General features: G+C 70.9%; 11 protein-coding genes across 11 annotated transcripts; 6 read left to right on the top strand and 5 right to left on the bottom strand.

Annotated features, from left to right (window-relative positions):
* The first annotated feature begins 77 nt into the window (after positions 1-77).
* On the top strand, positions 78-2,731 carry MICPUCDRAFT_47890 (uncharacterized protein). Its single transcript, XM_003060313.1, has 2 exons — positions 78-433; positions 789-2,731. Exons 1-2 carry the CDS (start codon positions 188-190, stop codon positions 2,559-2,561), a joined length of 2,019 nt encoding a protein of 672 aa, XP_003060359.1. The 5' UTR covers positions 78-187; the 3' UTR covers positions 2,562-2,731.
* Positions 2,732-2,942: 211 nt separating this feature from the next.
* On the bottom strand, positions 2,943-3,407 carry MICPUCDRAFT_6876 (uncharacterized protein; the record flags this gene model as incomplete). The annotated part of the gene is made up of 1 exon (XM_003060612.1): positions 2,943-3,407. A coding segment is annotated over one exon (465 nt), but the record flags the coding sequence as incomplete, so codon positions are not given.
* Positions 3,408-3,706: 299 nt separating this feature from the next.
* On the top strand, positions 3,707-8,533 carry MICPUCDRAFT_60082 (uncharacterized protein; the record flags this gene model as incomplete). The annotated part of the gene is made up of 1 exon (XM_003060314.1): positions 3,707-8,533. One exon carries the CDS (start codon positions 3,707-3,709, stop codon positions 8,405-8,407), a length of 4,701 nt encoding a protein of 1,566 aa, XP_003060360.1. The 3' UTR covers positions 8,408-8,533.
* Positions 8,534-8,842: 309 nt separating this feature from the next.
* Positions 8,843-9,700, top strand: MICPUCDRAFT_34597 (uncharacterized protein; the record flags this gene model as incomplete). The annotated part of the gene is made up of 1 exon (XM_003060315.1): positions 8,843-9,700. One exon carries the CDS (start codon positions 8,843-8,845, stop codon positions 9,698-9,700), a length of 858 nt encoding a protein of 285 aa, XP_003060361.1.
* Positions 9,701-9,912: 212 nt separating this feature from the next.
* MICPUCDRAFT_47892 (uncharacterized protein) lies at positions 9,913-12,514 on the top strand (the record flags this gene model as incomplete). The annotated part of the gene is made up of 3 exons (XM_003060316.1): positions 9,913-10,452; positions 10,714-11,109; positions 12,207-12,514. 3 exons carry the CDS (start codon positions 9,913-9,915, stop codon positions 12,444-12,446), a joined length of 1,176 nt encoding a protein of 391 aa, XP_003060362.1. The 3' UTR covers positions 12,447-12,514.
* Positions 12,515-12,947: 433 nt separating this feature from the next.
* On the bottom strand, positions 12,948-13,650 carry MICPUCDRAFT_60086 (uncharacterized protein; the record flags this gene model as incomplete). Its single annotated transcript, XM_003060613.1, has 2 exons — positions 12,948-13,385; positions 13,576-13,650. The coding sequence occupies 2 exons, from the start codon at positions 13,648-13,650 to the stop codon at positions 12,948-12,950; spliced, it is 513 nt and encodes a 170-aa protein (XP_003060659.1).
* A 428-nt stretch (positions 13,651-14,078) lies between these two features.
* MICPUCDRAFT_1187 (uncharacterized protein) lies at positions 14,079-16,202 on the top strand (the record flags this gene model as incomplete). Its single annotated transcript, XM_003060317.1, has 3 exons — positions 14,079-14,840; positions 15,042-15,449; positions 15,633-16,202. Coding segments are annotated over 3 exons (1,740 nt in total), but the record flags the coding sequence as incomplete, so codon positions are not given.
* A 242-nt stretch (positions 16,203-16,444) lies between these two features.
* Positions 16,445-17,326, bottom strand: MICPUCDRAFT_60088 (uncharacterized protein; the record flags this gene model as incomplete). Its single annotated transcript, XM_003060614.1, has 1 exon — positions 16,445-17,326. The coding sequence occupies one exon, from the start codon at positions 17,324-17,326 to the stop codon at positions 16,445-16,447; it is 882 nt and encodes a 293-aa protein (XP_003060660.1).
* Positions 17,327-17,471: 145 nt separating this feature from the next.
* MICPUCDRAFT_60089 (uncharacterized protein) lies at positions 17,472-20,942 on the top strand (the record flags this gene model as incomplete). The annotated part of the gene is made up of 1 exon (XM_003060318.1): positions 17,472-20,942. One exon carries the CDS (start codon positions 17,472-17,474, stop codon positions 20,940-20,942), a length of 3,471 nt encoding a protein of 1,156 aa, XP_003060364.1.
* An 86-nt stretch (positions 20,943-21,028) lies between these two features.
* Positions 21,029-21,919, bottom strand: MICPUCDRAFT_60090 (uncharacterized protein; the record flags this gene model as incomplete). Its single annotated transcript, XM_003060615.1, has 1 exon — positions 21,029-21,919. One exon carries the CDS (start codon positions 21,917-21,919, stop codon positions 21,029-21,031), a length of 891 nt encoding a protein of 296 aa, XP_003060661.1.
* Positions 21,920-21,949: 30 nt separating this feature from the next.
* MICPUCDRAFT_60091 (uncharacterized protein) lies at positions 21,950-27,737 on the bottom strand (the record flags this gene model as incomplete). Its single annotated transcript, XM_003060616.1, has 2 exons — positions 21,950-25,379; positions 25,488-27,737. 2 exons carry the CDS (start codon positions 27,735-27,737, stop codon positions 22,005-22,007), a joined length of 5,625 nt encoding a protein of 1,874 aa, XP_003060662.1. The 3' UTR covers positions 21,950-22,004.
* Positions 27,738-27,856: the final 119 nt, after the last annotated feature.

Here is a 27,856-nt window from a genome sequence, read left to right on the forward strand (position 1 = left end):
AGCCCGCCCCAGCTCAGGCCCCAGCGCTACCTTTTCTCTTTTTGCCCAAATATCCCAAGTCGAAGCGACGCCGCATCACACGCGCAGCGCACGCCTCCGAGACGTCGCACGCGCTTTCACACGCCGAAACGCGCGCCTAGCGACGCGCAGAGACCGATCGACGCGCGCGACCGATCGCAGTCGCGCGATGCCGGCGACGACGTCGCGTCGCGCGGCGGCGAGGGCGCCTGCGGGGAAATCGTCGACGGCGTCCGAGTCGACGGCGCGCGCGACGCGCCATCGCGGCTCGGAACCCGCGGCGTCGATGCGATCGACGCGGAACTCGAGCGCGAAGAACGATCTCGAGGACGCGCCGAACGCGCCCGAGGAAGCCGTCGAGGCGCGCGACGCGCCCGCGACCGCGACCGCGCGCGTTTCCGCGTCCGCGCGCGAGGTGCGCTTTTCTTCCGCGTCTGCCACTTTTCGCGCGTCGTCGCCACCGCGAATCGACGCGCGCGTCGGGGCGCACGCGACGTCGCGCGCCCGGACGACGACTCGGTCGCGCCGCGGACGCGCCGCGGGAACGCTCCGCGGCGTGGAATCGCTCGGCGACGCCGGTCGCGGGACGCCTCCGCGCGTTCCCGGCGCGCGCGAACGCGCTCGCCTTTCGTCGAAGCGCTGCCCTCGTGGCACGCGCGCGAAATATCTGCGTCGCGCCTCGACCGCCGTCTTCGACGAGATATTCCATTTCCATTCGACAGACTGACGCCGCCGCGTCACCCTCCTCCTCGCTCCCGCTCTCGCGACAGGACCCGTCCCCGTCCGCGCCGCCGACGACGTCCGCGCCGGTGCCGGCGCCGACGACGACGACCGCGCCCGCGGCGGAAGCGCTCGGCGCGGCTGAGGCGGCGACGCGCGAGGACGTCGAGGATGAAAAGATCGCGCCAGTCGCGCCCGCCGCCGCCGCCGCCGCGACGGCGAAGGAGGAAGACGCGCCCGACGCCGCCATCGCGGCGGCGGCGCTGACGTGCGACGAAGCACCGCTGCTCCCGACGCGGTGGCGCCAGAACAGCGGCACGTTCGCCGGAGGCGTGGACGCGGACGCGGAGCGGACGGGACCGGCGACGATGGACGCGCCAGCCGGCGTCGACGCGTTTCCGATGTGGAGCGGAGAGAACGCGGCCGCGGCGTTGGCGTCCGCGAACCCGGCGGAGGCGTGGAAAAAGTTCGCGGACGTCAAGGTCGCGATCGACCGCGCCGTGGAGCGACGCGGGACCGAGACGAGGGCGGCGAATGAAGAGAACGAGGCGTGCACGACGACGATGGACGTGCGCGGGCTGGTCGCGGCGGGCGCGGACGCGGGCGCGAGCGGGAGAACCGATCGCGACCGCGACCGCGACCGTCACCGCGTCGTCCCGCTCGCGCCGCTCGCGCCGCGCGTGGTCGTCCCTCCCGCGCCGTTCCCGCCGACGGCGATGGCGGCGTTCCCGCACCACGAGATGATGCGGAGTCTGAGCTCCCAGGACACCGCGGCGACGACGACGACGACGACGACGCCGGGGTCGTTTCAACGCCCGCCGCGGCTGGTATTGTACCCGGAAGACGCGACGACGCGCGCGGGACCCGCGACGGGCGCGGCGGGGCAGGTTACGCTCGCGCCCGCGAGCGTCGGCGGCGAACAGCATCAGCGACAGCACCAGCAGGCGACGCCGCAGCAGAGGTATCAGCAGCAGCAGTGGGCCGTCTACCAGCACCAGCAAGCGCAGTACCACCAGATGATGGCCGCGCAGCAGGCGGCGATGCAGCAGCAGCAGCGTCACTCCATGACGCAAGGGGGCCAACACGCGGGACAGGACGCGCCGGGTCCCGCGCGGCAAGGTCAGGAACACCATCACGCGGCGGCGGCGCAGCGTTTCCACGCGCAAGCGCAAGCCGCGGCGGCGCACGCCCACGCGACGGGCATGGGCTGGGGCGGTCAATACCCAAACGCGGGTCCGGGCGGGTTCATGCATCAGCAGCAGCAGCAGCAGCAACAACAACAGCAGCAGCAGGCGCAGCAGCGACAGGCGCAGTTCGCGGCGATGATGTCGGCGTTCCCGGGAATGATGAACGATCCGCGGATGATGGCGTCGATGATGGCGAGCATGAGCACGTTCCCTTCGACGCCGCAGATGTGGTCGCAGATGATGATGGGAATGCAAGGCGCGCTCCCACCGCACGCGTACGCCCAAGGCATGACGCAGCAGAACGGCGGCGGTCCGTGCTCGACGAACAGCGGGGACACGCGCTCGGACGGCGGCGGCGAGTCTGGGCTCAAGTCGGGCAGCGGAGGCAAGTCCACGAAGTCGTTGAACGAGTCCGACGCGTCGGACCGGACGACGACCGCGGGCGGCGGCGGGCGTAAACGAGCGCCGGGGGCGGTGAAGGGCGCGAGGAGCAAACGCGCGCGGCCGGGCGCGAGCGCGGGCGTCGGCGCGCGGGGGGGGTTGGGCACGGCCAAGGCGGCGCGGCTCGCGGGGAAATCGGACACCACGGAGCTCTCCGACGCGGCAGACATGCTGCAGCTCTTGGGGAAGTCTTAGGGAAGACGGGATGGAACCTCGGCGCGATTCGATTCGATTCGATTCGATTCGATTCGACGACGACGACCGCACTGTACGCTACACGCGCTGTTAAATACTCTCTAGTCTACAAATGCACGCTACGGCAGACGCCTGCCTTGCTTGTAAAAACTATAAAACTGCATCGAGACCGTCGTCGTCGTCCTCGCCGCTCGTCAGTCGTCGAACGTTCTTGTACACCATCCACGCGATCGCGACGCCGACGATCGCGTGCTTGACCATCTCCAACGTCGTCCACCCGCCCGCGACCCGCGTTGGCGTCCCCCCGCGCGCGGCGCCGCCACCCCCGCTACTCGCCGCCGCCGCCGCCGCCGCCGCCTCTCGCGCCGCCGCCGCCGCCGCCGCGTGCGCTTCGATCACGTCTGGATACAGCTTCCGAAACGTCGCGTTCTTGACGTTGTGCGCCATCGACGCCGCCGCGAGCTGTCGCTTCTCCGCGTTTGTCGTGTTCACGCTCCCTTGCGTCGGCGTCGACTCCACCATGAACGACTGCAGACCGCTCATGATGCTCGACAGGCTCCACATCGGGTTCCACGACTCCGGATGGAAGTCAGACATGCTCAAGCACAGCCGCGTGTTCGGCTGAAACCGCCCGGAAGGCGTGCACATCATGATCGACGGCGGCTTGAAAGGGTACTCCTTGGGGAAGATGATCTTCCCGTGGTACGTCCCTCCGGCGTACGCCGTATCAGACGCGCCCTCGAGGCAGTAGTGCCACTCCAAGAGGTTATTCGGGTGCGGGCGAGCGAGCATCGACGGGAGCGGGTCCTTCGCGAGGAGCTTGAGCTCTTTCTGGAGCCTCGCGACCGCCATCGCGAGAGCCTCGCCCCGGACCGAGCGGCGGCGACGGCGAAATCAAATCGTGGAGGCGCGCGCCGCCGCGGGCGCGTGGCGTTCTGGTCGTCGTCCTGTCCTAGATTTTCGTCGGTCTCGCCGTGTTTGAACCCGGCGAGCAGCTGTCAGTTCACGACGCGCGAGATCTGGCGACGGGGCCGCCGCGACGGACGACACACGACACGCGCGTCGCGCGTCGATGACCCCCGCGCGAGTATCGCGCCGTCGCTGACCATCCCCGCGGACGAACGTCGCCGCCGCCGCGAGCGACGATGGGTCTCCCGAGGCGATGGAGGTGCACGTTCACGAAGGACCTTCACAAAAAGTTTAAGATCTCGTGGGAGGACGGCGTCGTGGACGTGGAGACCACGGACGACGGGAAGCACATCGCGCGTTTGTGGCGCGTGGACGCGGACGACGAGCCACCGAGACCGATGGGGGATTCCTTAGGGCGAAGGCCGCTCACGAAGAAGGAGATGGCCGCGCTCGAGGACGGCGACGTCATCGCGGATTTCGAAGGGTTCAAAGTCCAGCCGGACGACGAAGTCGGCGGCGACGACGGAAGCGGAAGCGGAAGCGGCGACGGCAGCGCCGCCGCCGGCGCGTCCACGTCCGCGACGGCGCTGAAGGCGACGGCCGCGGCGAAGCGACCGTGGGGCGGCGGCGGCGCGCGGTACGCGACCGCGGGAAAGCCCCCCACGGGCGCGGCGTTCCGGCCGCCGGCGATGGCGCCGTTCAAGCCGCCGCCGCGCGCGCCGCCGAAGCCGTCGCCGCCGTCGCCGTCGTCCGAGCGCGCGAGCAAGACGCAGAAGACGGACGCGGCCGGGGCGCCGGGGAGGAAGTTCATCGACGCGGAGGAAGCCGCGAGGATCGAAGCGCAGTTCGCGGCGTTGATACCGAAGCTGTTGCCCGGACGCGTCGCCGGCGGCGGAGGCGGCGGTTTCGACGATCTCTACGCGGAGCACTTCGAAGAGAATCCGGAGGACGCGCGCAGGGCGGCGAAGCGGAGAGCAACGGCGGCGGATGAAGACGCCACCGCGCCAGTGGTGAACGTCGTCCCGCTCGCGAAGAGAAAGAGCAAGTGGGCGGCGTACGACCATACGGACGCCTCCGCGGCGACGACGACGGCGGCGGCGGCGGCGGCGGAGACGCCGAGGGACGACCCCATCGTGATCGACCCTCCCGAGCCAGCCGCCGCCGCCGGTGCCGGCGCCGGCGGCAGATCCGGCGGCTCCAACGGTCTCGGTGGACTCGCGGCGCTGATCAAGAGCGGCGGCGGCGGTCTCAGCGGCCTGACCGCGGGGATCAAGGCGCAGCCGGCGGCGGCGGCGGCGGCGCCGAGCGCGGCGCGGGGCGACTGGAGCGACGCGGGCGCGGGCGACGTCGACGACGCGAGCGCGGACATCGCGGTGATGCGGCGATGGGGCCCCGGCGGCGACGGGGAGAACGACGCGAAGGCGGTGCCTCCTCCAGCGGCGGCGTTGCGCGCGTTTAACCCCCCGGCGCAGCGCCCGAGGGCGGACGCGCCGCGCGTCGGCGTCGCGAACGTCGCGCTGGGACCGGGCGGGGTCAAACCAGAAGACGGCCTCGCGCTGAAGCTCGACCTCCCGAGCCGCGATCGATCGAGTCGCACGCGCGCGGGCGCGTCGACGGTCGCGAACGGCGCGTTTCCGACGACGACCGCGTATCAGGCGCACTTTTGCGGGGCGATACGAGACGACCTCAGGGCGAGGTTGGCGGCGGCGCGGGAGGGTCTCGACGCGGCGGCGGCTCGGTGCGGCGGCGGCGATGCCGCGCGCGCGCGCGGCGCCGCGGGCGCGAGCGTCTCCGCGAAAGCGATCGCGCACGAGCTCAGGAGTTCCAGGTCGGACGTGGAGTACTACTCGGACTGCTCGTTGAGGTTCGACACGTACAAACCGTTCAAGGACTGGAGTAGAGGAGGGAAGAAAAACTGGGGAAAGAACAAAAACCGCGACGACGACGACGACGACGACGACGACGAACCGAAACCGGCGACGGAGAGCAAGACGTGGCTCACCCTGAACGACCCGTCCGAACGACGTAAAGGATACTCCAAATGCGACGTGTGGGTCCTGAGCAACACCCCGACGTTCCACGTCCCCGTCTTATCCGAGGTTGGCCCCGGGGACCGGAACCGAGCGCCGTGGACCATCGTCGCGAAGGCGGCGTGGCACGGACCAGATAACACCGGCAAGATGGAGATCAAGCTGCTGGGGGATAAACCCCGGCACGGGATGCGGGATAAGCAGCCCGTGTACGCGATCCGCGCGTTCAACGCGTCGACAGCGATCGCGGAGCACGAGAACATAGCGATCGCGACGCCGGAGACGTTCCCGCTGTGGCCGCACGTGCTCGGCTCGAAACTCGTAGACGACGCGGCGTCTCAGGACGCGATCCTCGCGGACGCGGCCGGTCTGAAAGCGCGACACGGTCTGAACGACGATCAAGCCGGCGCGGTCGCGGGCGCGCTCCTCGTCGCCGCCGAGGCGGGTCGGCGCGTCCCGCGCGACGCGTTGACGGTGTCCCCCGTGCGTCTGATTCACGGACCGTTCGGGAGCGGAAAAACGCACGCGTTGGCGTCGTTCATCATCAGCGCCGCGGAGCGTCTGCGCGCGGCGAAATCTCCCGCGCGGATACTCATCTCCGCGCACACGAACGTCGCGGTCGACCGCGTCTTGACGACGCTTATTTCGCGCGGGTTCACGGAGTTCGTGCGCGTCGGATCGCTGCGGAAGATTGATCACGCGGTGCTGCCGCACTCGTTGCACTGCAAGGAAGGGAAGAAGCGCGCGACGGGCGGCGGCGGCGAGGACGAGGGAGGAAACTCCAGAGGGAAGGGCGCCGCGCACCTCGCGGAGCTTCGCGCGATGATCAAAGACGCCACCACCGCGAGGGAGAGGGCGTTCTTATCGAAGGAGCTCCAGGCTGCGAAGGATGGCGTCGCGGACCGACGAGCGGGGTTCCTGAGAAAATGCCGCGTCGTCGGCGTCACGACGGCGTCGTGCGGGAACTCCGTCATGAACGGCATGACCTTCTCCGTGTGCGTCTTAGACGAGTGCTCGCAGATGACGGAACCGTCGAGCCTCATGGCGATGTCCCGGTTCGGATGCAGAGCGTTAGTCGCCGTGGGAGACCCGAAGCAGCTCCCGCCGACGCTGGACTCGGACCGCGGCGGCGGCGGCGGCGGCGGCGGCGCGCTCGACGACGCGACGCGAAACCCGCTCGCGGTCGGGCTCTTCTCGCGTCTCGCGTCCGCGGGGCACGTCCCGACGCTCCTGCGGACGCAGTACCGGCTCCACCCCGCGCTCTCCTCCATCCCTAACGCGCTCTTCTACGACGGGAAGCTTCTCGACGGGTGCGACGCGGCGGCGCGAGCGGGCGTCCTCGCTGTCGCCGCGGGCGAGGGCGAGACGCGTCAATCGACCGACCGCGACATCGCCGACGCGCCTGCCACGACGCTGCCGCCGCTGATGTGGATCGACGTCACGTCCGGGGACGAGCGCGTGGAGCCCGGGTCGTATTCGAAGTACTCCCCGAAAGAAGCGCGCGTCGCCGCGACGATCGCCGCGACGGTCGCGGGCGCGCTCGGGACGTCCCCGGAGGACGTCGGCGTGATCGCGACGTATAAGGCGCAGTCGACGCGCATACGCCAGGAGCTCGGTCGCGCGCTGGACCGCGCGAGGCGCGCGGGCGGGCCGAGCGCGTGCGCGAACCCCGACAGCGTTTGCGACGCGGTCGCGGCGCCCGATCCCGAGACGGAGCCCGACGACGCGGAGGTGCACGTCGCCACCGTGGACGCGTTCCAGGGCCAGGAGAAGGAAGTCGTAATCTTATCCCTCTGCGGCGGCGGCGCGTCCAGCGCGTGCGCGCCTCACGGGTTCCTCACGGACGAGCGCGTGAACGTCGCGCTGACGCGCGCGAGGAGACACCTCATCATCTTGGGCGACTCGAAGCTCGAGGCTGTGCGCGCGCACCGCGCGTGGAGCGCGTGTTTACTCGCCGCGCGGCGGCTCCCGAACGGATACTCCCCCGGGCAGCGCACGGCGACGGACGCGGCGACGCGAAGCATGCTGTCCGCGTGGCGACGCGTCGAGCGCGTCGTCGATCCCGCGGCAAAGGCGGAGGAGGGTGGCGAGGACGCGGACGATGGGAAGACGAGCGGCGGCGGCGGCGGCGCGCGCGACGACGACGACGACGACGACGACGCCGACGCGGAGACGCCGGACGCGGCGTCGGACCGCGGGCANGCGTANGAGGACGAGGAGGAGGAGGAGGTAGAGGAGGTGGAGGAGGTGGAGGAGGAGGAGGAGGACGCCCTCGCGGACGCTTCCTTTGTCGACCTTCGGACCCCCCCCGCGACGGGTACGACGCGCGAGGATGAGGAGGAGGGGGAACATCATGATTCGGAGGAGGAGGACGCGGCGTCGCCGCCCCTCGAGCTCGAGCACCTCCCCGAGAGCCGCCACGCGTTCCACGCCGCGCTCGCGTCGCCTTCCGTGGACCTCTCCGCCGAGGAATACTGGCGCGCGTACGCGGGGATCAACCGCGGGATCCTCTACGGCGACGAGCCGTCGCGTCGAGCGGTGGAGGCGTCCAAGCTCGGTCGGTGCGTGGTTCGACACTTTGACCTGCCGCGCGCGAGCGGTCCCGACGGCGGCGGCGGCGAAATCGATTGGACCTCCGCGGCGACGCGAAAGGCGATGCTGAAAGATGTCCTCCCCGGGATGAAGACGTACGTGCAAATGATGCACGGGCACAAGTGGACGCGCCTGTCGCGGCTCATCGACCGCTTCGACGACCGCGAGGCGTTGGCGCGCGAGGTGGGCGGGTTCGGGAGGCACGTGGTGTCGGACGCGAAGACGCAGGCGAGCGACGAAGCCGGCGCGGCGTTCTTCAGCGAGCGCGGGGACGCGAGCGAGTACGTGCCGCGGCGGCGGCTCGAGGTGGAGTAGGGTGCGCGTGGGGGCTGGGGGGGGCGCGCGACGACGCGAGACGACGTGAGACGACGAACGGTGGACGGTGAGCGGTGAACGATAGCGCGACGTAGAGTTAGAACAGAAACGACGAGAGGTTCGAAGACGCGAGTGTCCAGTCTGGTGTCGAAGCGTTCGGATGCGATGACGTCGATGCCGCCTCTCGTCCGCGAACCGTCGTTTAACGCGCGCGCCTCGCGTCCGCGCGTCACTCGCGACCGCACGCCGACGCAAGCAGCGCCTCGCCGCTCGCATCCGCTCTCGCGTCCAAGTCGCAAGACCGTCGCCGTCTCTCTCTCGCGCGTCGACCGGGTCGTCGTCGCCGCAGTCCGCACTCCGCGCGCGCTCTCCGCCGCATCTATCCATCTCTTCTTCCCTCCCCGGGCTTCCGCCGAAGCGCCGCACCACGACACGATGGCCTCCGTCGCCTCCGCACGCGCGACGAAGGCGCTCGCGCTGAGCTCGCGCGCGCGCGTCTCCGGGCCCACGACCCGCGCGCTCGCGCCCGCGTCCACGTCCGCGACGCGCCCCCGCGCGCGCCGCGCCGGGGGTCTCGACGTCCGCGCGGACGGCGGCAGCGGCATCGATTTCCGGGGATTCCCGTACGTCATCGCGCGCAAGGCTGGCTTCGACACGAGCGAGGGCATCGCCGGGTTCACCCCGTTCGCGGAGCTGTTCATCGGAAGAACCGCGATGGGCGGCTTCGCGACCGGGTGCATCCAAGAGCTGTTGACCGGGGACGGCATCCTCGCGCAGCTCGGGCTCGTGCAGGAGGGCGTCCCGAACGAGTTTCTGTTTCAATTTTTCATCGCGTTCCTCCTCGGGAGCTCCTTCACCGGGTGCTTCGTCACGTTCAAGCAGTTCGCGGCGAACGAGGTGAGCGATAAGCAGCGGCGGCGGTACCAGCGGTTCTTCGGATTAGACGCGTCCACCGAGCGCGCGCGCGCGGAGGCGGAGCGCGCGGGGAAGGACGCGGCGGACGAGGGGGCGCATCTCGCGACGGAGTTCTCCGCGACGCTCGCCGCCGCGGGGGACCAGATCGACCCCTCCATGGCGACGATCGACGAGAGCGACGATACGATGACGCCGAAAGAGACCGAGGCGGTTAACATGGCGTACCTGAAGAAGGTGGAGCTGAACAACGCGCGGTGGGCGATGGTTGGTTTTTTCGCCGCCGTGTTGATCGAGGCGCGCACGGGCGCCGGCGTGAAGGACCAGTTGATCATGTACGCGAAGATGACCGGGGTGTTGGGGCCGGACAGCGGGTTTTGATTCGATCGACGTGAAGTGCACGCACGACGACGACGACCGGGAGGCGAGTGGATCGAATTTTTACGACGGACGACGGTGTAACGGCGGCTCAGCGTCTCCGCGACTCGACGAGTACAAATAAGTCGCGCGAAAACCAAAACACAATAATCACGCTCGCGGTCGCTTCATCGTCAGACGCCTTCCGCGCCCCCCGCACGGGCGGTCGGCGAAGGATGCGCGCGACGTCGCGATGTCCTCGCCTCGCCGCGCGTCTCGCCTTGTTCCTCCTCGCGTCTTCCCTGTGCGTCGTCGCGTCCGCGGAGGAGAAGGCGCCGGCGACGCGAGACGCGATGAACGCCGCGCGCCCGCTGACGACCGACGACGGCACGGCGCCCGCCGCCTTCGACGCGCGCGCGTACGACGACGACGTGATTGGAAAGAGAGAGGTGGACGACTACCACTACATCTTCAGCGCGGACTGCAAGCCGTACATGGAGTGGCAGTCCGTCGCGGTGTACTACTCCTGGGTCGCCGCGGGGTCCCCCGGCGCGATCACGCGACTCCTCGGCTGCGACGACCACGACGCGTACCCGTACGTCGACTCCGTGCCGACGCACAGGGCGCCGCTGTACACGAACGTGGACCCGAACGACGCGTACAGCGCGTACAACATGCCGGGGAGCATCCTGCACTGGTGCGAGCACAACACCACGGACAAGCGGTGGGTCGTGAAGCTCGACGCGGACATGATCCTCCGCAAGCCGCTCAGGCGCGTTCTGATTCACACTGGTCCCCGTACGACCGCGTCGGCGTGGTGAACGCCGATCCTTAAGGACTTTATCTCGCGGCGCATCTCTCCGCCCATCAACCCCCGCTTTCAATCCCGACACACCTCGGCGCCTTTCAACTCCGCTTCTGAAGCCTTTGAACTCCACCCCGACGTTCGCTTCGTATGGGCAACGACCCTCAGCGTGTTGGACGGCTTGGAGGCGAGAGAAGGGCTCGTCGCCGCGGGGTACTACGGGTACTTACAGGGCGTGGACAACGAGATGGCGGACATGTTCGTGCCCGCGGACGTGAAACCGCGGCTCGCCAAGGCGGGCGGGTGGGAGATCTTCTGGAGGAGCGACCTTCTGAAGGCGGCGCCGCTGTGGTTCGAATACACGAAGAGGGTGCGACAGGACCCTCGCGCGCACTGGCCGTTTAAGGGCACTGGGGACGTGTACATCACGAAGCAGTCGCCTCGGCCGTGGATATGCGAGATGTACGGGTACGTGTTCGGGACCGCGATGGCGGGTCTGGAGCACAACGTCGAGCACTCGTGCCAGCTGTACGCCGGGATGGCGCCGTGGGACGCGGACTCGTTCGATCCGTTTCTCTTGCACTACGGCATCAGAATAGACGTCGAGGACTGGAGTTGGGACAAGCACGTGGAGATGTCGAGCGTCACCTCGAACGGCGAGCACGATAAGCTCGACTGCGAGAAGCCGTTCACGCCGTTCCCGACCGTCCCGAAAGATTTACTCGCGGACGAAGACGGCGCGGGCGACGACGCGGCGGCGACGTACTCCCTCGGCTCTCGCGCCGCGGAGACGCGACGCCGCGCGCTCGTCCAGGAGCTGATGTTGGCGCTGAATCGGGGGGTGCACGCCGCGCGGCTGCGCAGGTGCGGGGAGCCGTGGCCGGAGGGGGTGGAGACGCTGGGGCTGGACGTCGTCGATCGCGGGGACGACGCGAAAAGCGGCGGCGCGGAGGAGAAGGAGGGGGACGTCGACGACGTCGCCGCGTCGTCGCCGTCGCCGCCGATCGAGCCGCGAGCGTCGCCGTCGCTCTCCCCGCCGCCGCCGATCGAGCCGCAAGCGTCGCCGTCGCTCTCCCCGCCGCCGACGACCTCTCTCGCCTCGGACGCCGCCGTCGAGCGCGCGGCGGCGGCGCGGGGCGTGAACAGCGGCCGCGACGGCGCCGGCGTCGGCGTGATGTGGGCGCTGAGCGTCGTGATGTGGGGCGGCGCGCTCGCGGCGTTCTGCGGGGCGACGACGACGTTCCGCCGCCGCGGCGTCAGACGGCTTCGACGCGGCGGCGTCGCCGGGAAACGGCTGAACGTGTGAACGCGCGCGCGGGGGGGGGATTGGGGTAGGAGGTCACCGCACGACGTCTAGCGTAGCGATGTCGTGCGTCCGTAGAGATGGACACCGCAGAGATGGACGCCGCGACCGCGACGGGACCGTCGTTCGTCTCTCGACCGTCTTTCGTTTGCGCGTTCGTCGTCGGTCGTGTGTTTTATTGCAACGAGTTGACGAACATGATGCTCAGCGCCGCGATCGTGATGAATATCGGCACCGCGGAGACGCCGTACAGGACCAAAAACCCGAACGGGTTCCCGTCCATCTCCTCCTCTTCGTCCCCGTCGCCTTCCTTCGCGATGCCGATGTTCGCGGCGTCGCCTCGGAGCCCCGCGGCTTGGTTCGCGATGGCGGCGTATCGCGACGCGCCCCCCTGTCGCCGCGCCGCCGCCGTCGCGTCGTCCTCCAACCCCGGCCACGCCCTGAACTCGTCCAGGAGCTTCTCCACGACGAGCACGTCCGCGGGCATCTCCCCCGCGTCGATCGCCTCGAGCGCGGCGACTTTCTCGTCCGCGCTGACGCCGGACTCGTCCTCGATGCCGTATCGCTCGCGGCGATCCACGAGTCGCGGGTCCTCGATCGCGAGCGTGAGTCGCACCTCGTTGAAGTTCATCTCGCGCTTGACGTACAGGAGCTTGAGGTAGTCTTTGATCTCCGCGACCGCGGCTTCGATCTTCGCGGCGTCGTCGTTCGCGGGGGGCGCGGGGGGCGCCGCGGAGGACGCGTCCTCGCCCTCCGCGCGCGCGATCGCGAGCGAAGAAGATTTACCGCGGGCGCTCGACGCGAGGCTGTGGAACGCGACGCGCGACGGCGGCGCGGGCGCGCGCGCCGCCGCGCGCGCCGCCGCGCGCGGCTTCGCCGGCGCGGCCGCGCGCGTCGCGGAAGACGCGAGAACGGTGGGGGAGCGCGCGATGGTCGTCATGTCGTGCGCTCGAGAGAGTGCGCGATCGCGCGCGGATAGGGAGAGAGTGAGCGATCGCGCGCCGACACGACGACCGGCCGCGCTGGCGGGTTTGTTCTGTTGAGTGCAGCAGAGAGCATTTGTATGTTGTTACACGTAGAATACAACGTGCCCCGCCGGGTCTTCAGCTCACGCCACCCTCCCCACGAGCACGCCCCCACCCCCCACACGCACGCACGCCACATCACTGCTTCACCGCGGTGATCTTCTCCATCCCGGTCTCAAGCTGCCAGAACCCGCCGCCGTCGTCTTTCCGACACCCGCGAAACTTTTCGAGGAGCTCGCCATCCGCCGCGTCGACGTCGATCCCCCGCGCGCGTCTCTCGTACGCCGTCAGCCACGGGTAGTTGACGCCCGCGTCCTTCTTCTCCTCGTCCCTCGCGTGTGCGCCCGCGCCGCCGGGGTTCAGCGTCCGCCCGTCGAACGGCACGAGGTCGTCCACGGTCGTCGGCTGCAGGACGGCGTGGTAGAACGGCGACGAATCCCCAAAGTAGCCCCCGTCCGGTTTCCGATGCTTCGCGACGAGCAGAGGGCCGGGGTGGACGTTCGCGCGCCACTGCTTCGCCGCGGAGGCTTGGTCCGCGCACGGGGCGTCCTCCTCGACGTCGTCGCACTCCTCGGGCTGCGTTGGGGTGGACGGGGGGCCCCGAGGGGTGGGGCGGTTAGTCGGAGGAAGCGAAGCGAAGCGATCGGAAGAGAGTGTCGGAATTGTCGGGCGTGCCGCTGCGTTTATTTGTTCGCGTCGAAACGAGAGCGAGACGACGCGTCGCCCGTCGCGACGGACGCGGCGGAACGGGGGCGAGACGACGGACCTCCTCGTCGGGGTACTCGAAGAATGGGCTCTCGCGGAGCAGCGTCTGCGTGTGTTTCCTGGCGTACGCGGGCATCGTGCGCGGTTCGCGTGTGCGAGAGGGCGCTCCGAGATTCCGCTGAGATTCCGTCCGAAATGGGCATTAAATTTTTCGGTCGCTTCCGAGACGAGACGCGCGAAACGACGAGCGCGCGTCTGGTCGTCGTCACTGCTCACACTACTCGCTCGGCGCGCGCGTCCCCACGCAAACGCGCGCGAAGCGCGGGCTCGCCGAGCCGCGAGCGCGCGACCGCCGCCCTCGCGGCGGCGGCGGTAGAGCGCCATGGCCGCGGAGCTGTCCCAGGCGCGTCGCCGTCCTCGCATCACGCAGACACGGCACCTCCGAGGCCAATTCATCATTCGACGCCGATTCAGCATTCGTCCCGTCGCGTCGTCGTCGTCGTCATCTCACGCGCGTCGTCCATCCATCCATCCCTCCCCGCGCTTCTCCTCCCATCCCCGCGTCCCCAGAGCGCGCTCAGGAACCTCTCGGACAAACTCTACGAGAAGCGGAAGCACGCGGCGCTGGAGGTGGAGCAGCGCACGAGGCTCATCGTCGAGGCGAACGACCCGTCGCGACTCGACGCGCTCGTTCGCCTGCTCGTGAACAAGTACGCCAAGTCAGCCTCAGCGAACCACCGCAAGGGCGGGCTCATCGGCCTCGCCGCGATGACCGTGGGGCTCGCCTCGGCCTCGGACGCGGCGTCCTCCAAGCGCGCGCTCGACGCGATCGTGCCGCCGGTGTTGACCGCGCTCACGGATTTCGACGACCGCGTGAGATATTACGCCTGCGAGGCGCTCTATAACATCGCGAAGGCGACGCGCGAGCGGTTCTTGCGTTACTTGAACCCCGTGTTCACGGAGCTGTGTAAGCTCAGCGCGGACGCCGACGCGAACGTGCAAAACGCGGCGAGTCTGTTGGACCGCCTCCTGAAGGACATCGTCGCCGAGAGCGGGGAGTTTGACTTGCGCGATTTCGCGCCGCTCATCGTCGAGCGAATCGGAAGCGTGAACCCGCACGTGCGGACGTTCCTGATCGGATGGATAACCACCCTGGACAGCGTCCCGGACATCGACGTCCTCGCGCACGTGCCGATGTTCTTAGACGGTCTGCTGAAGATGTTATCCGATCCGAACCGAGAGATTCGCACGCGCGCGGATGCCGCGCTGAGCGAGTTTTTACTGGAGGCGCGCGCGGGCGGGGATCGATGGGCGAGAGGCGCGGACGTCGGCGCGCTCGTGCGAACGTTGACTCGGCGCACGAAGAGCGCGGACGAGCACACGCGGACGACCGCGCTGACGTGGCTGAGAGAGCTCGTGCACTTGACCGGCGGCGTCGGGCCGGGGAGCGAAGGCGGCGGCGGCGGCGGCGGCGGCGGCGGCGGCGCGCGCACCGGCGGCGGCGGCGGACTGATCCCGCACTTCGAGGACGTCCTCTCCGCGGTGACGCCCTGCTGCTCGCACGCGGAACCGCGCGTCCGCGAGCTCGCCGTCGAGACTTCCAGCGCGCTGTTGACAGCGACCGTGGCCGCGCTGAAGCTCGCCCCCGAAGCGAGCGCCGGCGCGCGTTTGAACGTGAAGGGCGTCTCTCGCGCGTTGCTCGGCGCCGTCGGCGCGGGCGCGGGCGTGCGCACGAGACTGGAAGCCCTGCGGTGGTACCGCACGCTGCTCCGCACGTCCCCCGGGGTGTTCCGCGGGATGATCGTGGAGAGAGACGACGGCGACGGCGACGGCGACGGCGACGACGGCGGCGACGCGACGCTGGAGACGCTGCTCGCGTCGCTGTCGCACGAGGACGACGACGTCGTGCGAGGCGCGACGGAGGTTGTCGCCGGCGTCGGCGGCGGCGACGGGAAAGATTTCGATCGCGTCGTGACCGCGCTCGTGCGACGCTTCGCCGCGGACAGAGCGTCGCGATCGCGCGCGGAGGGACGCGAGGGCGAGGGCGAGGGCGAGGGCGAGGGCGGGGGCGAGGGCGAGGGCGTCGCGGGACCCGAGGGTAGCGAGAGGCGCGAGGAGGGAGACGATTTGCTCACGCGGAGAGGCGCGACGGTGATCCGAAGGCTGTGCGCCGAGCTCGGCGCGGAGAGAGTCTTCACGAAGACGTCCTCCGTCGTCGTCGCCGCGGCGTCCACCGGGGAGCCGTCCGCGCTCGCGTTCGCGGCGGCGATGACCGAGGCGTTGAACGTCATCTTGCTCACGTCCCCGGAGTGCGCGAAGATGCGCGCGACGCTCGGCGGCGACGACGGCGACGACGCGGCGAAAGCGCTGTTCGCCGCGTTGTATCCGTGCTGGTGCCACGGCGCCGTCGCGACCGTCGCGCTGTGCCTGCTGTGTGTCGCGGACGCGCACGCGGCGGCGGTGGTGACGTCGCTGTGCGATCACGAGTCCGAGATCACGCTGCGCGCGCTCGTGCAGATCGATCAACTCGTCAAGTTGATCGAGTCCCCCGTGTTCGCGCGGCTTCGAATGCGGTTGTTGACCCCGCGCGCGCACCCGGGCGCGGCGAAGTGTTTGTACGCGCTGTTGATGGTGCTTCCGCAGAGCGGCGCGTTTCGGACGTTGAAGGGGAGGCTCGACGCGGTCCCCGCGGTCGCGCGCGGCGGCGAAGGAGGCGGCGGGGGGCTGTACGGGGGGCTGGACGCGAGGGCGGGAGAGCTCATGGGCGAGTTTCGACGCGTTCGAGCGCTGCACGTCCGCGCCGCGGAGTCGCGGCGACTTCGCGAGATGAAACGATGAAGGTTAGACCCATACCGTAGTAGCGTACGTTTCATGCGATGTACACGTCGACCCTTCTCATCACTCGCTCACGTCGTCGTCGTCGTCGTTTCCTACGACGGCGACAGCTTCCTGCGGCAGTAGTGGCTGCCGCGGCAGTAGTGGTAGCACGTCTTGAGCGCCGTTTCCGCCGCCAGCGCGACGAGGGCGACGGCGCCGACGACGACGAGGGCGACTTCGCGGGCGAGCCGCAGCGCCGGCTCGTACACGTGCACGACGAGCTCGAGGAGATCTCTCCGCGCGGGGAGGACGACGAGGATGACGACCGCCGCCAACGCTTTCACCGCGTTCGAGGCGAGCGACGCGCGCGTCGTCGTCGTCGTCGTCGTCGTCGTCGTCGGCGGCGGCGGCGGCGGCGAGGTCGCGAGCGGCGCGGCGTCTTTTCGCTCCGCCGCCGCCGTCGACGCGTACGTCGCGAGCGTCGTCCTCCGTCGGCGCTCGACCTTGAGGGAGCCGAGGTGATGGCGATGAAGACCGCCGCGCGCGTGCGTCGGCGGCGGCGTCACGGCCGCGAGGCTCAGCGGCGGCGTCGTCGCCGCGCAGCCTTTTTCGCACTCCACGAGCACGGACAGCTGTGCGAGCGCGAGCGCGTCCCCGTTCGCGTCGTCGTCGTCGTCGTCGTCGTCGTCGTCGTCGCGGAGGAGCGCGTCCGAGCAGTAGAACGCGTTCACGCCCGGGGATAACGACGGGAAGAGGATCCCGCCGCCCGCGCGCGGAGACGGCGGGCGTAGCGCGGCCGCGCACGCGCAGTCGCTCGGGAGCCGCGCTTCGAAGGTGCAGAGCGTGGTGGTCGTCGTCGAGTCGCCGCGCGCGGTCGTCGAGCGCGCGGTCGCGCCGGTGAAGTCGTCGACGCCGGTGACGCGCGTGAGCGCGCATGCTGACGCGATCGCCGCCGCGGCGGTGAGAGCGCGCGCGGTGAGGAGCGCGCTCGGCATGTCGCGCGAGGCGTGGAGTGCGGTCGCGAACGCGAAAGAAGGCGGGAGGGAGATTTTGATGACAGTTCAAACTGAAAGAAGAGGGGCGCTCCGTCGTCGACGCGCGCGCACTCCTCGCCGCGCGCGCCGTCCCACCCCGCGCGTCATGAACGCGAGATCTGCGCTCCGCCGCGCGTCTCGTCCTGATCCGAGCGCCCCCACCAGCCTCGACGACGTCCTCGGCGAGCCCGGCCTCGCGTGTCTCGTCTTCTCGTTCCTGCCGAACGCGCGCGACCGCCGCAACCTCGCGCGCGTCTGCCGCGTGTTCCACGACGCGTCCACGCGAGTCGCGTCGTTGCCCGCGGCGTTCGACTTCACCGGCGTCACGACACGATTGGATGCGCGCGAATTCTACAAGCATCTGATGCGCCACGACGGCGTGCTGGACTTGCCGAAAGAGCGCGTGCACGAGCTTCTCGCGTCGCTGTCGCACCCGTTGCCGAGAAGAACAACAGACGCAGAGACGTCCTCGCAGGGCAACAAGTCCCGCTACTTCTGTGCCAATGCCGCTTACGTCGGCGATCTCGAGCTGCTCAAGTGGCTGCGTGAGCACGGGTATCCTTGGGGCGGTGATCTAGATGGCAGCGCAACGTGCTATCATGCCGCCCGTGAAGGTCATCTGCACGTCCTCAAGTGGGCGCGAGCGAACGGAGCTCCGTGGAACGAGAGGACTTGCACCGGGGCTGCGGCTGGCGGCCACCTCGAGATGTTGCAGTGGGCGCGCGCGAACGGCTGTCCGTGGGACGAGTGGACTTGCTACTGTGCCGCGGATGGCGGCCACCTGGAGGTGCTGCAGTGGGCGCGCGCGAACAGCGCTCCGTGGGACGAGAACACTTGCGCCAGTGCCGCGGGTGGCGGTCACCTCGAGATGTTGCAGTGGGCGCGCGCGAACGGCTGTCCGTGGGACGAGAGGACTTGCGACGGGGCTGCGGCTGGCGGCCACCTGGAGGTGCTGCAGTGGGCGCGCGCGAACGGCTGTCCGTGGGACGAGTGGACTTGCGCCAGTGCCGCGGGTGGCGGTCACCTCGAGATGTTGCAGTGGGCGCGCGCGAACAGCGCTCCGTGGGACGAGAACACTTGCGACGGGGCTGCGGCTGGCGGCCACCTGGAGGTGCTGCAGTGGGCGCGCGCGAACGGTGCTCCGTGGAACGAGAACACTTGCAGGGACGCCGCGGAAGGCGGCCACCTGGAGGTGCTGCAGTGGGCGCGCGCGAACGGCTGCCCGTGGGACGAGACGACTTGCGCCCTTGCCGCGATTGGCGGCCACCTGGAGGTGCTGCAGTGGGCGCGCGCGAACGGCTGTCCGTGGGACGAGAACACTTGCGCCTATGCCGCGAATGACGGCCACCTGGAGGTGCTGCAGTGGGCGCGCGCGAACGGCGCTCCGTGGGACGAGTGGACTTGCGCCGGTGCCGCGAAAGGCGGCCACCTGGAGGTGCTCCAGTGGGCGCGTGCGAACGGCTGGCCGTGGGACGAGAGAACTTGCTCTTGGGCCGCGGACGGCGGCCACCTGGAGGTGCTCCAGTGGGCGCGCGCGAACGGCTGTCCGTGGGACGAGATGACTTGCGTCTGTGCCGCGAAAGGCGGCCACCTGGAGGTGCTCCAGTGGGCGCGCGCGAACGGCTGTCCGTGGGACGAGTGGACTTGCGCCGGTGCCGCGGGTGGCGGTCACCTCGAGATGTTGCAGTGGGCGCGCGCGAACAGCGCTCCGTGGGACGAGAACACTTGCGACGGGGCTGCGGCTGGCGGCCACCTGGAGGTGCTGCAGTGGGCGCGCGCGAACGGTGCTCCGTGGAACGAGAACACTTGCAGGGACGCCGCGGAAGGCGGCCACCTGGAGGTGCTGCAGTGGGCGCGCGCGAACAGCTGCCCGTGGGACGAGACGACTTGCGCCCTTGCCGCGATTGGCGGCCACCTGGAGGTGCTGCAGTGGGCGCGCGCGAACGGCTGTCCGTGGGACGAGAACACTTGCGCCTATGCCGCGAATGACGGCCACCTGGAGGTGCTGCAGTGGGCGCGCGCGAACGGCGCTCCGTGGGACGAGTGGACTTGCGCCGGTGCCGCGAAAGGCGGCCACCTGGAGGTGCTCCAGTGGGCGCGTGCGAACGGCTGGCCGTGGGACGAGAGAACTTGCTCTTGGGCCGCGGACGGCGGCCACCTGGAGGTGCTCCAGTGGGCGCGCGCGAACGGCTGTCCGTGGGACGAGATGACTTGCGTCTGTGCCGCGAAAGGCGGCCACCTGGAGGTGCTCCAGTGGGCGCGCGCGAACGGCTGTCCGTGGGACGAGTGGACTTGCGCCAGTGCCGCGGGTGGCGGTCACCTCGAGATGTTGCAGTGGGCGCGCGCGAACAGCGCTCCGTGGGACGAGAACACTTGCGACGGGGCTGCGGCTGGCGGCCACCTGGAGGTGCTGCAGTGGGCGCGCGCGAACGGTGCTCCGTGGAACGAGAACACTTGCAGGGACGCCGCGGAAGGCGGCCACCTGGAGGTGCTGCAGTGGGCGCGCGCGAACGGCTGCCCGTGGGACGAGACGACTTGCGCCCTTGCCGCGGACGGCGGCCACCTGGAGGTGCTCCAGTGGGCGCGCGCGAACGGCTGTCCGTGGGACGAGATGACTTGCGTCTGTGCCGCGAAAGGCGGCCACCTGGAGGTGCTCCAGTGGGCGCGCGCGAACGGCGCTCCGTGGGACGAGCTGACTTGCGCCGGTGCCGCGAAAGGCGGCCACCTGGAGGTGCTCCAGTGGGCGCGTGCGAACGGCTGGCCGTGGGACGAGAGAACTTGCTCTTGGGCCGCGGACGGCGGCCACCTGGAGGTGCTCCAGTGGGCGCGCGCGAACGGCTGTCCGTGGGACGAGATGACTTGCGTCTGTGCCGCGAAAGGCGGCCACCTGGAGGTGCTCCAGTGGGCGCGCGCGAACGGCTGTCCGTGGGACGAGTGGACTTGCGCCAGTGCCGCGGGTGGCGGTCACCTCGAGATGTTGCAGTGGGCGCGCGCGAACAGCGCTCCGTGGGACGAGAACACTTGCGACGGGGCTGCGGCTGGCGGCCACCTGGAGGTGCTGCAGTGGGCGCGCGCGAACGGTGCTCCGTGGAACGAGAACACTTGCAGGGACGCCGCGGAAGGCGGCCACCTGGAGGTGCTGCAGTGGGCGCGCGCGAACGGCTGCCCGTGGGACGAGACGACTTGCGCCCTTGCCGCGGACGGCGGCCACCTGGAGGTGCTCCAGTGGGCGCGCGCGAACGGCTGTCCGTGGGACGAGATGACTTGCGTCTGTGCCGCGAAAGGCGGCCACCTGGAGGTGCTCCAGTGGGCGCGCGCGAACGGCGCTCCGTGGGACGAGCTGACTTGCGCCGGTGCCGCGAAAGGCGGCCACCTGGAGGTGCTCCAGTGGGCGCGTGCGAACGGCTGGCCGTGGGACGAGAGAACTTGCTCTTGGGCCGCGGACGGCGGCCACCTGGAGGTGCTCCAGTGGGCGCGCGCGAACGGCTGTCCGTGGGACGAGATGACTTGCGTCTGTGCCGAGAGAGAACGTAACCTGGAGGTGCTACAGTGGGCGCGAGCGAACGGCGCTCCGTGAGACGAGTCAGGTAGGACGACGCGCTCTTCTGTAGGCCAACACGAATACGACGCGGAGTTTGTAACGCGAACGAACGACACGACTATTCACTCTTCGTCCACCGCGGGTATGAACAGCGGCTCGCGCCCGCCCCCGAGCACCGCCGCGAGCTGCGCCTCCCTCGGAACCGGCGGCGGCGTCTTCGCGTCCCCCGCCGTCCCCCCGAACCGCGGTCCCGGCGGCGGCGGCGGCGGCGTGAACACCAGCCTCGGCGGCGTGACCGGCGCCTCCCGCCTCCTCCGCCGCTCCCTCTCCGCGTCCGCCTCCGCGAGCCTCCGCTCCAGCGCGAGCTCCGCGAGCGCGGTGTCCCTCGCGGCGGTCGCCCTGGACAGCTCCGCCTCCGCGGTGGCGGCGCGCGCGTCCGCTTCGTCGACGCGGAGCTTCAGCTCGTCGTTCTCCATTCTCAGCGCCCCGACTTCGTCCTCGTGCGCCGCGCGCGTCTCCGCCGCGGCGCGCTCCCATCGCTCGCACAGCGCCGCGACGCGCGCGTCTCGCGTCTCGCCGTCCTCCTTCGCGCGCGCGAGCGCCGCGGCCGTCCGTCGCGCCTGCGCTTCCCGTCGGAGGAGCTCGGTCTGGAGGTGCTCGATCGCTCGAGCGCTCGCGATGGCCGTCGCCGCGTCTTCTTCCTCCCTCGCGCGACGCGCGGTCGCGAGCGGGGACGCGACGAGCGGGCTCGAGAGCGGCGTGTTCGCGACGGAAGGCGGCGGCGGCGGCGGCGGCGGCGGCGGCGGCCGCGGCGACGTCGACGCGTCTTCGCTCGGCCTCGCTTCAGACGACGGCGATTTCGCTTCGAATCTCACGCGCGACGAAGCGCCGACGAGCGCGCGCAGCAGACGCAGCTCCGCGTCCTTCGCGTTCGCCCTGCTCCGCCAGTACAGCTCCCCGGCGCCGTCGTCCTCCCCGGCGGGAGGAGGTCCTCCCTCGGCGTCGACCGCCATCCCGTGGAGCGCGCGCGAGCGGAATGAAAGTAACAACGCGAGCCCGCCCGAGTCTTCTCGAGTGTGAATCTAAAAATAATCGTCTCTACTGTTCGTACACCTCCTCCTCGTCGTCCTCCTCCTCCTCTTCGTACGCGCACGCGTCCTCGGCTCCGGCTGCTCTGGACGATCTCCTCCCCCTGATCTGGTTCCGAGCCCCCAGCAGCGCGCGATGCAACGCGTCCGCGGTCGCGACCCCAACCGCCGCCGCCGCCGCCGCGCCCGCCGCCGCCGCGCTCCTCGCCACCTCCGCCGCGCGCGCGCCGTCGCGATACTTCCTCACCGGGCCGGACTTCACCCCGCGCGCGGCGGCGTCGACGCCGAGGGAGAGACGGGCGGCGGCCTGGACGAGCCCCTCGCGCACGCCGGACGGCTCGGGGGGCGTCGGGGAGACGGCGAGAACGCCCGCTCCCGCCGCGCCCGCGACGGCGGCGGCGCCGCTCGCGACTTTCGCACCCGCGCCCAAAGCCTCCACGCTCACCGCGCGCACGAACCTCGCGACGCCCACCGCCGCGCCCGTCCACGCGCCGCCGCGCTTTCCCGCGCGTCTGAACTCCAGAGGGGTCGTCACCAGCGCTCTCGCGCCCTCGCCGATCGCCGCCGCCGCGCGCACGGGCGCGAGCGACGACGCGAATTTGTGCGCTTGCGTCGCGCTCACATCGTCGAGCCAACGCGCCAGGACGGCGTCGAGCGCCGCGTGCCAGCCGCTCAGGCCGCGCGCGACGACGCGCGGCAACGACAGCGAGACGTCGCCGCTCAGCGGGAGAAGGTTTAAAACTTCCGCGATCGAGCCGTTTTTCAACGCGATCACGTCCACGGGCTGGGGCGCGTATTCGACGCGAACGCCGGGCGCCTTGACGTCCACGACTTGGAAATACGGCCGCGGCGGGGGGGCGCCGGACGCCGTTCCGGCGGCGACCTCGTCGCCGTCCGCGGCGCTCGGAGCCTCCGACGCCGCCGGTGACCTAAACCCGAACCCGCGCGCGAACGCGAGGACGCGCTGGTCGAGCCTCGCGTGGAGCGGCAGCGACTCGACGCGGAGGCGGGCTTCGAGCTCCGCGTCGGCGCACGGACGCACGAAGGTCAGTCCCGCGCGCAGCGTCGGCGCGCCGTCCTCGCGGGGGATCGACGCGTCGACCGCGATGACTTTCCTCCACAGCGCGCGGTCGGCGGCGTCGGCGTCGGCGGCGGCGTCGGTCGTCGCGAGGTGTAGGACGGAGAACTCCGCGATCGATACCGTCGCGCGGTTCGCTACGACGGCGGCGGCGGCGCCGGCGGCGTCGGCGGCGAAATCCTCCCTTCTCGCGACGACGCCGGCGACGGACACCTTGACGCCCTCTCGTCCGCGCGACGGTTCAGTTCCGTCCGTCCCCCACGCCGACCCGCTCGCGAGGACGCACTCCGCGCGAGCGACGCGAACCGTCGTCGCGGTCGTCGCTTCGCCGCCGTCGCCGGCGCGCGTGCTTCGCGCGTTCTCCGCGGCGCGCTCGAAAGGCGCGTCGACGTCGACCGCCGACGGCGGGCCTCCGTCGAACCACGTCGCGCGTTGCTCGTCGTCGGCGTCGCGACCCGGCGGCGGCGGCGCGCGTTTCCACGCCACCGGAGGAAGACGAATACGCGCGATGTCGACGTCGTCGCAGAGGAGGACGGACGCGGACGTGCGACGCGACGCGAGGACCGACGCGTGGAGCGCCGTCGCCGTCGCCGCCGCGGGCGCGACGACGCTCACGACGACGGAGGACTCGACGACGCGCGCGGGTTCCGGTGTTCCCACTCTCGCGTCTTCGCCCGCGCCGCCGCCGCGCACGATGCACGCCGCGGCGGGCGGGGTTTCCCCTCGAAGCGTCGTCGATCGCGCGAGCCGCCGCGCGCGTCGTTCGCGCTCTACGCGGCGGAAGCGCTCCGCGCGTTCGCCGCCGTATGAGTAGTAGTCCTCGATGATGGCGTCGTCGCGCGTCTTCGCGGTCCGTCCCGCGCGAGAGCGCTCGGCGACGACGTCGCGGTCGGACCAGCCTCTCGCGAACGCGTCTTCGACGACGTCGGCGTCGCTCGGTCGGACGCGAATCTTCGCGCGAGGGCGCGCGGGGTGCGGACGCGGCGGCGGCGTCTCCGGCTTCGTCGGCGACGTCGATGCCATCGCCGCCGCGAGCGCCGCCGCGGCGTCGAACGAGTCCTTCTTAAACTCGCACTTCAGCCGCGTCACGCGCGCCGCCGCCGCGGAGACGGTCCCGTCGGCGCGGACCGCGAGATCCGCTCGCGAGGCGCGCTCGCGCGCGACCTGAGCCATCCCCGCCGCCGCGAGCGTCGACGGCGTGCACGGGAACCCGGGGATGTCGACCATTCGCGTCGCGCGCGGTGCCGAGGCGCCGACGTCAGCCTCCGTCGGCGACGCGAGGTGGACGCTGAAACCTTCGATCGAGAGCGAGCGTCGCGTCGCGCCGCCGTCGCCGTCGGGCGCGATCGCGAGACGCGCGGCGTCGACGCGCGCGACGCCGAGTCGCGTCGTCGTCGTCGTCGTCCCCTCGCCGGCGAGGAACGCCGCCGCCGTCTCGCGAATCTCCGCGAACGCGTAAAACGGTTCACGTTCGCGCGTTTCATCCACGTCGTCATCGTCATCATCGTCCGCGCGACGCGCCCGCGCCGCCGACGCGACCACCTCCGCGACGACGGCGTCGATCGCCTCCACCGCGCGCGCGAACGTCCGCCGCGCGTCGACGACCGCCTCGCCGTCGCCGCCGCGGAAGAGCGCGGCGCCGCCCGACGCGATCGCGTCCACCGCGCGTCCTCGTCCCGGCGCCCTCGCGTACCTCACGACGACGCCCGCGGTCTCGACGTGCGCGTCGTGCTTCGCGAAGACGACGACGTCTTCGTGCGCCGCGTCCTCGTCCGCGGGCTCATGCGACGCGCGCGCGTCGAGGGCGCGCAGCGAGACGAGGTCAGCGCCCTGGACGCCGGCGAGGGAAGAAGCGAGAAAAAAATCGACGTCGCGGAGCCGCAGCGCCGCCGCCGGGGAGGAGGTGGAGGACGACGACGGCGACGACGCGCGCGCGCGCGCGATGTCCTCCTCGGGAGCGAGTATCGTCGACGACGACATCGCGGACTGGAACATCGACGACGCGGGCCCTCGCCACGCGGCTTCCGGGGAACCGCCGTCGTCGTCGTCGTCGATCCCCTCGGCGTCCGGGGCGTCGAAGGAGAGGACGAACTCGTTCGCGCGCCATCGCGCCGTCAGCGGCGGCACCGTCGCCTCCGACGGCGGCGGCGCGATCTTAAACGGGTTACCGTCCGGAAGCGACGACAGCGCGCTCGACAGCGACGCGAGCGCGCGGGCGACGCCGGCGCGAACGCTCGCGGACGCGGTCGGCGCGAACAGTTCCGCGCGCGCCGCGGACGCGGCCGTCGCGCGCGTCTCGAGGTCGTTCTGTAGGAGCGAACGTCGGGGTGGAGTTCAAAGGCGTCAGATGGAGTTCAAAGGCGTCGAGGGCGGGGATTGAAACGCTGGCAAAAGTCCTTAAGGATCGGCGTTCACCACGCCGACGCGGTCGTATGGGGACCAGTGTATGGGACGCGCCTCCGTCGCGGTCTCCTCCTCCTCCTCCTCCGGAGACGCGCGCCGCGAGATCTCTCGCAACGCCGCGTCCGCGACGCCGTCTCCGGTCGCTCGTCGCGACGCGGACTGGAACCGCGCGCGCGCGCGCACGACGTCGTCGCCCGCGCCCTCGAGTCGCAGCGCCCTCGCGCCCGCGTCGGCGCCCGCGCCGCCGCCGACGCGCGCGTTCGGAACCACGTGCACGTCGATCGCGTCGCACGCGAGCTCGACGACGGGCCCGGACGCGCCGCTCGTCGCCGCCGCCGCGGTCACCAGCGCCGCGCGCGCCGCGGCTCGCGCGTCGACGACGACGGACGCGATCCGCGGACCGGTGGCGTCCGTCGGCGGGGCGGGGGCGGCGAGCGCGACGCGGACGCGCGCGCACGTCAACGCGAACTCGAGATCGAGCTCCAACCCGTCGCCGTCGATCGCGCCGGACGACGCGGTCGCGTCGCCCTCGCGATGCCGCGTCGCCGCCGCGTCGAGAAGCAACGCGAGGCGGTCGGGGAGCGTGACGTCGACCCAGAAAAATGCCGGCGCGAGCGCGACGTCGACGGCGGCGGCGACGCGCGACGGTGACGGACCCCGGTCTTCTCGCGTCGACGCGACGAGCTCTATCGCGCGGCCGCCGCCGCCGCCGCCTCTCGCGACGCACGCCACCGGCGTCTTCACGAGCGCGCCGCGTCGCTCCGGGTGGAACTGCCACCGCGGCGTCGCCGCCGCGCCGCCGCCGCCGTCGTCGTCGTCGTCGATCGGGACGGGGACGGCGCGCGCGACCGCCGCGACGCCGCCGCCGGCGTGCCTCAGCGCGTCGCCGCCGTCCGCGAGCGGGTTCGAGAGGTACTCCGCGACGTCGAAACCCTCCGCGACGCACGTCAGCGTCGTCGTCGTCGTCGTCGCGTCGTCGTCGTCGTCCACGGAGGCGAAAGCGAGCGAGACGCCGTCGACGGCGACGTCGAGATGCTCCGTACGCCGTTCGCTTTCGACGAACGCGACGTCCCACCCCGCGTCGTCGTCGCTCTCGCCGCGCGCGTCGTCCTCGTACAGCGCGTGCAGACTGACGCGCGGGAACGTCGCGGAGACGCTGAGGGAGCGGCGGCGGCGGCGGCGCGCGCGCTCGGATCCGGACGCCGCGTCGGTCGACGTTCCGTCTTCCCCCGCGAGGGCTCGAGAGAGCTCGTCCACGCTCTCGCGCAACGCGTCGGAATACGCGTCTTCGCCGTCGTCGTCGTCGCACACGTCCTCAAAGAACGTCGTCGAGCGGCGCGTCGCGGTCGCGGTCGCGGTCGCGGCAGCCCCCGCGCGGCGGGTCGAGGTCGTCGTCGTCGTCGTCGTCGTCGTCGTCGCCATGGCGACGACGCGCGCGAGCGCGGCGACCTCGGCGGGACCGAACCGCGCGCGAAGGTCCGTCGTCGCCTCGACGCGCGCGGCGGCGGCGCCGTCGACGTCGACCGACGCCGCGGCGGAAACATCCAACCCGAGGCCGTTTTCACCCTCCTCCTCGTCGTCGTCTTCGCGGACGCCGCCGAGGACGACGCGGCCGTTCGCCTCGAGCACGAGACCTTCGCACGCGATCGCTTTGTCTTTCGTCGTCGTCGTCGACGTCGTCGTCTCGTCCGCGGCGCGGTCGCCGTAATCGACGACGTCGGCTCTCAGCGTCGCGAGCGCGCGCGCGTCGTCGTCCTCCACCGTCACCGCGACGTCGACGACGCGGACGCGCACGCCGCGTAAGACGGCGTCCATCGCGCGCTTCACCATCTTCGCGCCGTCGTTCGTCGCGCCGCGCGAGGCGCTCGCGTCGTCGTCGTCGTCGGCGTCGTCGTCGTCGTCGGCGGCGTCGGCGTCGTCGTCGTTCGCGTCTCCGTCGCGTCTCGGCGCGAGCGCGACGTCCACCTCGCCCAGCTCGAACACGCACGGCTTCGCGCCGAGCGCGTGCCACGGTATAGTCGCCTGGACCCACCCCAAGTTCGCGCGCTTCGCGCGCAGACCGCGTCGTCGCCGCGCCTCTCCCGTCGCGCGCTCGAGGTAGTCGCAGTCGACGGCGACGCGCTCGAGGCGCACGACGCCGTCTCGCAGCGCGATCTCGAGGTTATCCGCGTCCAGGTCGGACAGGAGGAGCCTGCCGAGCGCGCGCTTGAGGACGAACGTGAAGACGCGGCGCAGCGCCCACGCGTACGTCTGACCGAGCATCGTCCTCGCCGTCGCGGCGGGATGCTGGCCGCGGACGGAGCCGCGCGCGTGCGGACGCGACCGAGAAATCTACTGTATCTGGCGGTGGTGGTGCGGCGGTGCCGACACGCCCGCGGATC

The sequence above is a fragment of the Micromonas pusilla genome, assembly GCF_000151265.4.
Source record: "Micromonas pusilla CCMP1545 genomic scaffold MICPUCscaffold_8, whole genome shotgun sequence".
Lineage (NCBI taxonomy): Eukaryota > Viridiplantae > Chlorophyta > Mamiellophyceae > Mamiellales > Mamiellaceae > Micromonas > Micromonas pusilla.